We start from the raw sequence: 14,484 nt of genomic DNA on the forward strand, positions 1-14,484 counted from the left end.
AAGCACCTACATCCTAGCCTGAACTTTTTGGGTTGATGTTTTTGGACACAAGTTACATTTCACCCTAGGTAGGCTAATAACATTTTCAAAGGAGAAACACCATGCAGGCTTAAAAGAGCATCTGGACCATCTATTCTGATGAAACAAACTCAACAAATTAATGGATAAACAAAAAAAATAGATAAGCAAGTCCAGATGCTCCTGATTTAGATTTTTTTTTCACCTGATATTTCTGAATTTCCTATTCCCATAATAATTCTGAAAAGCTTGTTTACATCAATGTATTGGTTTAAAAAAAATAAACATTTTTGTAAAATTTTTCTTCATTCTCCCTTTTTATTTCTTTATTGCAGCAGAAGTTTGTCACCCATTAAGGAAAAATGAGGCACCGTGATATATCCTCGTGCCTCTTGCTGTGCTTTCAGTGTCTAGTCGTCATGGTGATACTGCTCTGCAATGTCCACCATGTGACAGCAGAACATGCTCAAGACCATGGCCTGGATCATAGTTCTCCTGCCAACAAATCTCTGACCTGTGGTGGTGGGCCACCCTTATGTTCCCCAGGAGTCATCCTTCCAGTGTGGGAACCCCAAAACCCTTCCTTTGGGGACAAAGTGGCTCGGGCGACAGTTTACTTTGTGGCAATGGTATACATGTTTCTTGGTGTGTCGATTATTGCTGACCGCTTCATGGCATCTATCGAGGTCATCACCTCTCAGGAAAAGGAGATCACCATTAAGAAATCAAACGGTGAAACAACCACCACTACTGTACGCATCTGGAACGAAACCGTATCCAACCTCACCCTAATGGCGCTGGGGTCGTCTGCTCCTGAAATTCTGCTCTCAGTCATTGAGGTGTGTGGCCATAACTTTGAAGCCGGTGACCTTGGACCCGCTACCATCGTAGGAAGTGCAGCTTTTAACATGTTCGTCATTATCGGAATCTGCGTCTACGTTGTTCCTGATGGAGAGCTTCGCAAAGTAAAGCACCTTCGTGTTTTTTTTGTCACTGCTACTTGGAGCATCTTTGCCTACCTGTGGCTCTACCTGATCTTGGCTGTTATCTCACCTGGTGTTGTCCAGGTGTGGGAGGGACTTCTTACTCTTTTCTTCTTTCCCATTTGTGTGGTCTTCGCTTGGGTTGCTGACCGCCGCCTCCTATTTTACAAGTATGTTTACAAGCGCTACCGAACTGGCAAACACCGTGGCATGATCATTGAGACTGAGGGTGACCGTCCTCTGCCATCCAAGGTGGATATTGAGATGGATGGGAAAATGTTGAACTCTCATGCGGTAGACTTCTTGGATGGAACTCTGGCTTTTGACCTGGAGGATAAGGATCTGGATGAGGAGGAAGCCAGGCGTGAAATGGTGAAGATCCTAAAAGAACTGAAGCAAAAACATCCAGATAAAGAGGTGGAGCAGTTGATCGAACTTGCTAATTATCAGGTGCTAAGCCAACAGCAGAAGAGCCGAGCATTCTACCGATGCCAAGCAACACGTCTGATGACCGGCGCAGGTAACATTTTAAAGAAACATGCAGCAGACCAGGCTCGGAAAGCAGTAAGCATGCACGAGGTACGCAGCGACACTGGAGAGAACGATCCCATTTCTAAGATCTTTTTTGACCCTGGCTCTTACCAGTGCCTGGAAAACTGTGGAACTGTGGCAGTGAATGTTGTTAGACGTGGAGGCGATCTCAACCAGACAGTGTCTGTGGAATTCCGCACAGAAGACGGGACCGCAAACGCAGGCTCAGACTACGAATTCACTGAAGGCACCGTTGTTTTCAAGTCAGGCGAGACTCAAAAAGAGATTCGAGTTGGAATTATTGATGATGACATCTTTGAGGAGGACGAGAACTTCCTTATCCACCTCAGCAACATTCGGATGCTTCATGAAGATGCCGAGCCAGAGACCGCTGAAGCTAATCATGTAGGGACCATTGCAACACTTGGTGTGCCCTCCACAGCTACAGTCACCATCTTTGATGATGACCATGCCGGAATCTTCACATTCGAAGAACCTGTGACCCACATTAGTGAGAGTGTGGGTGTAATGGAAGTGAAGGTCCTGCGTACATCTGGTGCACGTGGGGTGGTGTCAGTTCCATATAAAACCATTGAGGGAACTGCGCGTGGAGGAGGAGAGGACTTTGAAGACAGCCATGGTCTTCTGGAGTTCCAAAATGACGAAATCTTGTAAGTCATAATCTCAACATTTACGTAAAAAAATAAATGAATCAGATTTTGTTCCTGTACTGACAAGTCACTCCTAAAATACTAACATTTAAGAACGATCTATAGAGAATCTCTCCCATTTTTGCCAAATCTGAGTTTCAGTTTATTGATATTGTGCCTTGTCAAACAGGAATGTAAATGAATGCATGATAATGATGCAATCAAAGTTTATAATTTGTATGTGCCTGATGGGGATGCATGCTTGATGCTACTGTAAAGATTTTGCTTAGTGACATCATTGTGAAGTCACTGTAGTACCATACGCATTGTGCACAAACAACAGCCAATGGAGGTTGTCATCAAAAAATCTCCCCAGATCTACTTCTCTTTATCTTCTCCTCTTTTACATTCTTTCATGTATCTTTCATTCACACTCTATCTCTCCAGCCTCAAAGCCTGATTTATCAGTGTCTGTATAAATGATGATGAATATAAAATCCTCTTTGGCAGATGTTTTACTGTTTATTAATTAATTATTTTGTTAATTGACTGCTTGAAATGAACTTATGCTTGATTATGCAATAACCTTGCAAAGCATCAAATATTATTTTTGCTTTTAACTGCCGGATTTGACTCGCAGTCAAACAGTGACCTGTAGTATTTTTAAGGTGGAGATTATGTTTTCTATGGCTAAGCCAAATCTCAGATTTGATGCATACATGTGTGAAGCTGATCTAATGAGCAGTAGCCTAGGACTATATTTGAACAGGTTCCTTGATATTTGACCCTTGGATTTGCCGATATGACCTTTTGACAAGCTCATGCTCTATTTTTCTAGGCCACAGGTCACATTTTCTGTTTGCCGACAAGCAATTGCTTGACACAAGAGTGATTCTGCTGAAGCCTCAAAGCTATCTCACATATGTGTCATGCACCTGAGCAAAGGTTATTTATACAGCAAATGATCAGCTCATTCACACAAGACAACACAACCAGCACCACACATACAAACATAAATGAACAAACAAAAGAAACATGGAAAAGCAAAATCCCCTGTGTATGCCCCACAAAGTAAACCCAGTTGTCTCCGGGTGTGCACAGTGACCGATTGTAAGAGGGCCGTGTGTACTTTTAAACAGATTCAAAGCAGATGTTGAGGGTCAGACTTTCAGGGGCTTGTTGGCCTGTTGCATACTTTCCATAGAGCAAAGTGGATTTTAATAACACTCCTGTAATGAAATGATGAAGGGATGCAGGGGGGTGGGCTGGGTGTGTGCGTGCGCAGCACTGCATCGAGGAGCAGGGCCTCTTTAAGTCTTACTGCTCTCATTCAAAACACTGATAAAATGCGATGTCTGGATTTCCTTTGGATCTTAAAAATTTCCAGAATGTATAATTAGAACATTATCTCAGCATTCAGGAATAAGAATGTTGAACAAGGCAGGAATGCAGGGTTACCTCACCGTGCAGGACCGTGATTCACTGCTCTCTCCGAGCCCTTTTTGGAACAGTTTGGACACTGTGTTTACTAAAAACATCCCTGTGAAAGTTATTCACTTTAAAACAGATGAAGGCTCTCATCATGTTTGACCTCTCTTAGAAACATTCTGGATTTTAGTGAAAGAAGAATGGAATGCCAAACTCTTCCTTTCCTGCCAAAATGTTAACATCATAGATGTGCTTGCGGACACAAAAAATGTATTTTCTAACTCTCACGTTGTAAATCATCTAGACTCATTTGCATGTGGTTAAATATCATTTTAATATGCCCTCTATTGTCATACCTCATTGGATAAATCAGGGTCTGATGGTTGTGTATGATATGAGGGATGTTATGAAGGCCAAGCAGATGTTGCAGAGCGAGATGAGGTTGTGAAGCACCATCGTGCTGTGGTGCCCTTGAACACATCCCAGATGCAAGGCAGAACCGATTGCTCTGGAAAAAAGAGAGAGGAAAAAAGAATAGGGAAAGAGAAAATAGATGATCTACATCCCAGAGCCAGAGGCAAACTCCACCCTAATTTCAGTGGTGCAGTTTGATGAAAACACTGAACTTAAGTTTGAGCTCCTTGTAAGTGTTTCAGGCCTGTAGCTTCTTGCCATTGGACTATATAAGAGAATAGGTCAGTGGCTACTGAGGAGCGCATGCATTGTGTGTGTGTGTGTGTGTGTGTGTGTGTGTGTGTGTGTGTGTGTGTGTGTGTGTGTGTGTGTGTACGTGCACGGTTCATACATATTCAGTGTAAGGGTACACGTCAGCTCAAACTGGCATTTGGAAAATTGTGTTCATTTAATGCCAGGGCACTGGGTGGCAAAGAGGGTCACGGAAATGCTGGTGTATCTGTCTGTTTGTGTGTATGTGTGTGTGTGCATGAGGATGTATGTCAATTTAAAGCAGCTATTAATAAAATGGGCTACAATAATTAGCCTTAAAGGGATAGTTACCCCAAATTCTTTCATCATTTCATCATCTTTTAATCATACTCACCCTCATGTTGTTCCAAACCAGTATGACATTCTTACTTCTGTGGAACACTAAAGGAGACTTTAGGCAGAATGCTAGCCTTGGTCACCATACCATAAAATGTATTTGAGTGGTGACTAGGGATGGCACGATATGGTTATCTCATGATTCAGTTCGATATACAATATGAGGTTCGCGGTTCAATATAATCTCAATTCTAAAAATATTACAAAAACCTTTGTTATTTTCAGTAAAAATGTTTGAGTAAAATACACATGATAATTTCTCATCAAAATTAAGTTTTAATACACAATATAAGTGCTCAAAGTTGAAATCATAAGAGTTGCTCATATACTGTACGTTTCTTTATAAGAAAAGATCACTTTCAAAGCTTTCAAAAATAGTGGGGTACATCAGGCTGATCAGGTGCAGAACAAGCAACAAAACTGAACAAAACCTGTCCTGATAAATGTATGTGAAAGTGAATATCACATTTTAACTTTCTATTCATTAATATTATATCATGAAATGGTATACAGTATATATATAATAATGAGATGGGCTTTCACTGTTTGAAATAATGTGCACAATTTACAAGTAAATACAATATACATTCATTTGTATTAGAAACGCTAAAAATGTAGTCACTTTAAGAGTTACAACGGAAATTTCACAGTGTTACGGTTCAGCGAACATCAACGAGAGGTGTATTTAGTGCATCCATGCTGTGTTAGATTAAAATGTATATTTCTTTTAACTTTTTTATCTGACTGTAAAGATGTTAAGACACATTATTCAATGAAAGTGGAGTCATCTCATCATGAATGGACACACATTACACAGGAAACGATCAGTTTTATTCTCAAGCACTTTTCATCAAAACAAGGTGATTTTCCAGGTATTAGATTACTTGCATTTATAAAAGATAAATTCAAGCACTTTAAACACTTAAAGGACCTTGTGTGAACTCTGTAAACAGTGTAGAATAAAGCACTGTGGTGGTATAATCAAGCAATAGAGAGATTATGATGTTTGACATTTAATTCATGATCACATGGACAGAAATCAATGCTACAAAGTTCGAAATATCGAGGTATGCCATGATATGGTTCGTAATTTTTTTGTTTCACTATATATCGAAATTTGATATATCGTCCCATCCCTAGTGGTGACTGAGGCTGTCAGTCCCTAACATTCTGCCTAATATCTTTATAAGTCCCAAATGGGTTTGGAACAGCATTAGAATGTGTAAATAATGTGTGAAGGTTTTCATTTTGGGGTGAACTAGACCTTTAAGCTTGGGTAAAAGCAGCCCTTCTGTAATGTTTTTTTGGGACCGTTTGTGTGTTGAAGTTGAAGTGTTAATCTGGTCTCTCAGCAGAGCCAATAACAGCTGCAAGAATCGTCACAACTACAACCTTTGCACAACACTCACACACTCTCACTCACACACAGTAACTCTTCCACAGTCACACACTCATATGCTCATACACACTTATTAGCACTCTATAAAATGCTACTAATAGGCAATAACTGTCTCTTAATAGGTAATTAAGAGTCCTATTACTTGATTGAACTTTGTAGGAGAAATATTTTTATTTCATTTTCCATAAACCGATGTAGCAAAAAAACAAATCATCCTTTTCTTTTTTTTACCTTAGTGTCATTCATTAGTTATAAAACTATTTAAAATGAATGCAAAAGCTGATTACTGTTCTTAACGACTTGTGAAGCCTGTAATATGTTGCAGTGTTTAATAACATTTCATTAAATATTAATAATGAGTTCCAACATAGTGATGTTTTGCAGTTTTTCTCACTCTGTCTTTTGGCGTCTGTCTCTCTGTCTCCTTCTGTTTCTCTCTGCTCTATGACCGCAGCATGAAAAATGTTCAATTCTGGGCAGAGTCCATGCATCTGTAGTGAGAGGTTTATTAGCAGTGATGTTTCAATTAGCACACAGACTTCCTGTGCAGGTGGGGAGGGAATGTTTCTGTCAGATATCCTGAACCCTCACTCACCCCTGACACATGAACCACACACACACACACACACACACACATTAACACTGTCACACTCACTCCAGTCCACTGTCACTTCAGTTAGCCTTATCTTTCTTTTTCTTTCTTTCTTTCTTCCTTCCTTACTTGCCTCTACTTACTTTTACTTACTTATCTTTACTCACCTTTACTTACTTAATTATAGTAAGTTTCGGTTCACACCGTCTGTTTTTTCGGCCATAAACCTGGTCTGTTTTTGAAAGCCCGCTTATGGTTTTTTGTCTTAATGTATATTATTTAATATGTATATCACTCTGCCTATTATATTCTCATGGCATTATAAATAGCAGCGAGGTTTGGCAATTTGTTTGCACTAATCGTTCTAAAATATCCTTTAAAAAGGCACTTAACATGCAATATTTTACATTATATAAACGACAGAACCATGTACAACAGAACAATGCAGAACCACACTGCTATTTTTATGGCAAGGATAATATAAAAAAGTATTGCAATAATTAAAATAAAGAAAAGACCGCGAGCCAGTGTTTTCTTATTTTATTTGTAATTTTATGCATCCTATTTTATACAGTAGCCTACGGTTATTCTTAATGTACATTGTTCCACGTGTATTTATATCACTGGACCTTGTGTTATATTATCATTAATCCAGGTATTATAAAATGAGAATATGGTTCAGGAGTACTCCTCCAAAGGCATCAACACTTTGGAACGAACATAATGAAAGTGTTATGCCAAAGTAGGTAAATAAATGATTAATCGCTAGCATTGACAGCTGGGCTGGGCAGGAGACTGGCAAGTATAAATGTTTGTAGAACAGCCACATTGCCGCCTAATGTACAGGGTTGAATTAGTTTTAGTAGACCTTCTGTCAGAAGTTTGTCTCACATAATTGTAACATATTTGGTGTGAACAGACCTTTACTTCCTTACTTACGCAAGTATAACTACTGAGGGTGTGTGTGTTTGTTGTGGGACACTCTGGGTGAGTTCAGTCTCACAAGATGGAGTGAGAAAGAATGGATAGGTAAGAGGGGAATGAGTGAAGTAAGGAAGAGAAAACGAGAACAAGAGAGGGCAGTGGAATGTTTACAGAATTGGTTTTGTTGTATTTCAGCTTCCCTGGAAGGTGCTAATTTAACAGGTGGAGATTACTTCTGCTGAAACATTACTAATGTATTTACTTTCACCAGAGTTCATAAACATACTGTGTGTAAGTGTAGGTTATTAGTACAAATACTGGGTTTCTCCTTTATTTGGACCCAAAGTATTAAAGAAGAATATCAGCTGTTAGCCACACACAATAAAAACGCAATCTAAATGTTGGTTTACATAGTCGTTGTACATAAAAACACGAGGGGTTATTGGGACATCGAAAACAGGATTATCTTTGCTCTTTTAATACTCTCACACCAAAATTTACTTAGAATATTAAGCTTTTATTTCTTGTTACTTTATTGTCCTGCAGCTGTTTAGAATGTAAGGGTCCAACAGAGGGTCAAAAATGGTAAAGAGAAAAAAATGATGGGCCTGTTCATGGTGAAGAACCCATGAATAAAATGTTTAAGGAATATTTAGACGCGATGAGAACCAATGAGGTTTGATGTTATCGATGTAGCTACCATATTTGATTTACAGAGTTATTTATTTTAGAGATCATTAGAGTGAACAATGGCTTAAATTTATTTTAGTTTATCACACAAAGTGCTCATATGGCTTCAGAAGTCTTGGAATATAGTGCATGAGTCATTTATCATTTGTTTTTCCAGCTTGACCGACTGAAGTCATTATTCACTTGCATTATGTGACAAATTAACCCTGAGTAATTTTTAAAACTTAATGCATTGTGTTCCACAGAAGGAAGTCATACGCAAGTTTGGTGCGACTTTGGGATGAGTAAAGAACGAAAGAATGTTCCTTTTTGGGTGAACTAATCCTTAAAGTGGACATCAGGGGAATAAATTAAATGCCAGAAAAGTGTGGGATATGACCCCTTTAAATCCAAAGTAATGCACAGTATAAGCCTCAGTCAGGAGCTAGGTGAATGAGTGAGTGTGCTTGTGTGTACTGAATGTATATGAGAGAGAGAAAAAGAGTCGCACTTACAAAAAAGTCATCGCTAAGCAACAGATGTGATGGAGTGGCTAGCATTCTACATGGCACAAACGAGAGGAAAGATAAACAAGGAATGAGAAAATAGCACTGGGAGAGGGAGAGAAAGGGTACAGTATAAATGAGCTAGTGTGGGTGGAAACATTGGCTCTCTTTAAAGATTAGTGGAGCAGGAAAATCCTACAGCTGGAGGAGACAAAACTCCCTGGCTTAGACCAATTTAACACACCTTTACTAGATTAAAGCACACACACACTTAAACAAAGTATGAACTATCATCCATCCTTTGCGTTGGCCTTCGCCTTCTGCAGTGGAACTTTTAAGCTGCTGAGCTTTCTCCTATGACTTTTTCAAAGGATTAAAACTTTCTTCACTAATCTATGGTGGCCCGCAGGTCCCATTTCTTTTCAAACAAATCCATACTCTGCTGGATGTGGCAGGTACCGAGAGGTTTCCAGAGTTGGGCTGGTGGAATGTGAGGGCAATTCCTCTGCCCGACACCAGTCATTTGCTGAATGTCAGTTCACTCTCAGGCCTGAAACGAGCCGAGGAGCATTAATGCTTATTAGCTCTCTGAAAAGGAGGTTATTAAATGTCCCGGGTTCAGTAATGAGCCCAGCTTTAGATTCATGATGTTGCAACAAGCACAAAAACGATCAGTCCTCATTAAATGAGTTGAAAGACGGGAAGAGAAGAGGACAGAGAAAGAGAGAGAAGAAAAAATCTTTAATGTCATTTTTGCCACTTATGTAATGCATGATGGCTGTTCAGAAGAGCATACTAGCATGCATTCTAGTACTATTTTTGCAGTGTGCAGCATTTAAAAATATTTTTTCAGCATGCATGTTTTTTTTAAGTATTTACTGTATCAATTGAATACTAAACAGTTTTTAACATATTTTTTTTAACAATCTATTGGATTGGAATGCTAAATTAAATATACAGCATTTTTACACAAAATTGGATAAAAAATGCAAAAATAAAACTTTTTTTGTTTCACATGATATAGTAACTGGACTGCATTCTCTGAATTAAAAATGTAATGCATACCAATCAATATAGCCATGTGACAACAGTGTAGCATTCTACTGTTTGAAATGTTTATAATGTATTTATGTTGGCATGACAAAGTCAACATACTGTTATTCTACAGACTTGGTTTCAGTTTTATTTATTTATTTATTTTCAAAATCTTTATACTAAGACCAAAATTATCAATTGTAACTCCTAGAGCTTTCAAGCTACATCGACCGAACTTTTCAGTCTTTTAGGCTGTTCTGGTTTTGCAGATTCCCAAAAAATCAATAGACTTACACTGATGGAATGTTCAAACGGGCAGAGACTCTGTCATTGAATGTTTGTGATTTCAAACTTCAACTGTTAATAATCATGGAACGTTTGTGATTTCAAAACCTGTCAAATGCACACAATTTTTGTGATTTATAATTTTAACTGTCACATGTCACTCTTTTTCTCAACCTATCAGTCTGTCCTCATGGTTAATCTGTCTGTCTGACTTTAGGGTATGGGAAACCTGTGGACTTCAAGCTATTAAAGTTTAAACTTTCAGACATGGCTTGACCAAGCCAACATCAAATTTACCTATCTATTTTCATAGATTTATAATGTTTTACATACTATATAAAGTTTTGTAGACAGTATAGAGTACCTCATATAGAGTGCAGTATGCAGTAAGCTAGTATTCCATACATTACGCCTTTTTCAGTTGAATGTCAACCATTACTTTCATAAAATAATCATGTGGCACCACCGAGAACTTTCACTCAGTGCATATTGTGTAAACCTAAATTTAAAATCCTGTTTATGTATATACAAGGGTCATGGAAAGATAAAAAGAGAGATAAGCCATTGTTTTTTGTGCACGTGTGTGTGTGTGTGTGTGTGTGTGTGTGTGTGTGTGTGTGTGTGTGTGTGTGTGTGTGTGTGTGTGTGTGTGTGTGTGTGTCAGGTGACAGGTGATAATCTCCTAATCCTGCTGAGTCATGTTTTGGGGACAGTTTGTTTGTAATCCGCTGACAGGAAGTTAGCCCTCTCGGAGATCCAACTATCCCATACTCCCCTCTGTTTATGCCTTTCTCTTGCGCATGTCCCTTCTTCAGGATGCATTATTCCAAAGCCAGCACATGGAGATGTGCTGATAGACTAATTTTCTTCACAACACAAAAGACTTTGTGTCCAGTTGCTGGGAGGCAGAGTGCTGTGAGAGAGAAATCTATCAAATACGGCATTTTTATTAATTAAACTCTTTTCATCTGATCTTTTCCATTTTGTATAACGTTTGAGTGTCGTCACATGTCTGTGTGTTGTGTTTCCCTGTGGTCATATTAGAAATATATTAAAAGGAGTATGTTATTGTAACTGTTTTCTGTTTTCTGAGTATTGCACTGTATTGCAGGTGCATGTGTAGATTATGAAGGGCTGTTTGTGTTTGGTGAATACGCTCACAAGCATGAACACGCTAAAAATAGACGTACTGTATGTACATAAACCCTCACAAAACCCTCACCATCTGCATGTTTTGAACACCCAATGACTCAATGAATGAATGAATGAATGAACGAACAAACAAATGAATGAATGGCTAAATGAGTGTGAAAGAAGGAAATAAATGTACCATCACACTCATCTGTATTCCCATTAAAAGCAGGATTTTTTTGTGAATGTTGCAAGGAAGTGATGTACTCCAAATGGAGGATGACATTTGAGATGTTGACCATCTTGTGTTTGTGGCTTTATATAGCTTAGGGCTGGGCGATATGTCTTAAAATATTATACCTCGATATTTTTCAGCCTATTGATGATATTTGATATATCTCGCTAATTATGTATTTGCTCTAAAATGGCTCAAATAGTATATATATATATATATATATATATATATATATTATCAAAGGAACCATAATTTCATCCAAACAGCCATTGTAGCCAAGTAGAATAAATATTATGAAGACATTAACTAAAAATCTAATAATTAATTTTTCATTAAATAAACACTAGGGAAAATGAAATTCGATAATTTTCATTGATATGCACTTTATATTTATATTTCATACACAATGATACATATTAGCTTAATAAAAAAAAACATTATTTACCTTCTAATGTTTTATTCACTGACCTATTTTTTAAACCCCAGTTGAACATTGTATATTATTACTGTGGGACACGTCAGGTTGATTATTATAATATAATGCTAAATTATCATTATTATACTGTTTATTAGATTTGTGTTAGACAAAAGTAATTTATTTCTGTCCTGTTTACTTCATCTTCACCTGGGGGCTTTTATTTTGACACAGAAATGGCAATGATCATCTTCGTCAGAGAGCATCTTGTGAGTTATTGAATATATATTTTAGAACGTGCACAACCAGCGTGTCTCACGCTGCTTTTCACCTGTTTTGCTGTGATGATGGGCTTGCTGCACCGCACGCAACAACAAACCCTGCTTGAGAAAGTTTTGACCCAGATCATTTATGTGAATCACCTGAAAAGAACTGAGGGTTTGAACTCAGGAGCTCAGGTAAGCAGTTTGAATCAGATTCACTTACTTAGCGAATCATCCGTCAGTGTTCACAACTGGAAGCACAGTCGTTTAAAAAATAAGAGTCCTATGTGTATTTCGGGCTTCTTTATAATCAAAAGTCCTGTATTGTTTACCACTTTATTTTCTTCTGGTAATTATTGATTGGGATTGGAGTAGCACAATAAACTGCATCTGGGATTTCATTAAATTTGCACTCTTGTAGTCTCTGTGTCTGGGCCATCCGGTAACAGTATAGAAAGACTAAGGCAATATTTTAAAACAATTTAAATTATATACATATATATATATATATATATAAAGTATATATATATATATAAAGGTATATATATATATACCTTTTGACACTTAGGACAAAAGGTGCAAACATTAATTGATGCTCATGATATAGCTCACTACTATATGCATACTATACTTTATGTAAATATCTGTAATGTAGAGTCTGAAGAGTACTACTAAATAAAAATTATCTTTTATATCTTATATTTGAATAAATTCTGAAAGGGGTGTGAACATTTATGAGCCAAAAGGGAATGCAAAACACCAAACAAAACTCAATGTCTATATTATTTACACATTACCTATTTAATTATTACACATTGTCATATCAACAACCATGCAGTAATTACTCTTCGGGAGCCCTATGTAAACATAACAGAACAACAGGTCTTGGTTTATTTTGAATCGGACATGATAAAATGTTTTACTTGTAGTTCAGTACGTTTTCAAATCACTAAAAAGAACCCCCTGATAAGAGTCATAATTTGATGAATCAGACTACACTGGTCATGCTGAAGTTTTCACACTCTTGATTCAAAAGAACCGGCTCATTTAAGCCATTAAATTCAGGAATCAGACTACACTGGTCACACTAAATGTTTTGTGCTATACAGTTGAAATCAGAAGTTTACATACACCATAGCCATGTCTTAGGTCAGTTAGGGTCACAACTTTATTTTAAGAACGTGAAATGTCAGAATAATAGTAGAGAAAACTATTTATCTCAGCTTTTATTCCTTTCATCACATTCCCAGTGGATCAGGTGTGTACATATACTTTGTTAGTATTTGGTAGCATCGCCTTTAAATTGTTTAACTTGTGTCAAACCTTTTGGGTAGACTTCCACAAGCTTCTCACAATAAGTCTCTGGAATTTTGGCCCATTCCTCCAGACAGAACTGGTGTAACTGGGTCTGTAGGTTTGCAGGCCCTTGCAAGCACACGCTTTGTCAGTTCTACCCACAGATTTTCTTTTGGATTGAGGTAAGGGCTTTGTGATAACCACTCCAATACCTTGACTTTGTTGTCCTTAAGCAATTTTGTCACAACTTTGGAGGTATGCTTGGGGTCATTGTCCATTTGGAGGACCCATTTGCGACTGAGATTTAACTTCCTGGCTGATGTCTTGAGATTTTGCTTCAATATATCCACATAATTTTCCTTCCTCATGATTCCATCTATTTTGTGATGTGCACCAGTCCCTTCTGCAGCAAAGCACACCCACAACATGATGCTGTCACCCCATGCTTCAAGGTTGGGATGGTGGTATTTGACTTGCAAGCCTCACCCTTTTTCCTCCAAGCATAACGATGTAATTATGGCCAAACAGTTACATTTTTGTTTCATCAGACCAGAGGACATTTGTGCACTTGCAAACTGAAGTCTGGCTTTTTTATGGTGGTTTTGGAGCAGTGGCTTCTTCCTTGTTGAGCAGCCTTTCAGGTTATGTCGATATAGGACTTGTTTTACTGTGGATATAGATACTTGTCAACCTGTTTCCTTCAGCATCTTTACATGGTGCTTTGCTGTTGTTTTGGAATTGATTTTCACTTTTCGCACCAAACTATATTCATCTCTAGGAGATGGAATGCGTCTTATTCCTGAGTGGTATGATGGCTGAGTGGTCCCATGGTGTTTATACTTGTGTGCTGTTGTTTGTGCAGATGAGTGTGGTACATTCAGGCATTTGGAAATTGTTCCCAAGGATGAACCAGACTTGTGGAGGTCTTGGCTGATTTATTTTTATTTTCCCATGATGTCAATCAAAGAGGCACTGTGTTTGAAGGTAGACCTTAAAATACATCCACAGGTACACCTCCAATTCAGTACACTTACCATCAGAAACTAATTGGCTAATTGCCTA

General features: G+C 37.9%; 1 protein-coding gene across 1 annotated transcript in view; it reads left to right on the plus strand.

The window, feature by feature from the left end:
- Window positions 1-14,484, plus strand: part of slc8a1b (solute carrier family 8 member 1b) — a 113,523-nt gene that overhangs the window by 1,199 nt on the left and 97,840 nt on the right. The window contains exon 2 of the mRNA XM_052153304.1: window positions 354-2,203. Within this exon, the coding sequence (XP_052009264.1) occupies window positions 381-2,203 (1,823 nt within the window). The 5' untranslated portion in view covers window positions 354-380. The remainder of the gene's footprint in view (window positions 1-353; window positions 2,204-14,484) is intronic.

Source organism: Xyrauchen texanus, chromosome 22 (genome assembly GCF_025860055.1).
Source record: "Xyrauchen texanus isolate HMW12.3.18 chromosome 22, RBS_HiC_50CHRs, whole genome shotgun sequence".
Classification (NCBI taxonomy): Eukaryota; Metazoa; Chordata; class Actinopteri; order Cypriniformes; family Catostomidae; genus Xyrauchen; species Xyrauchen texanus.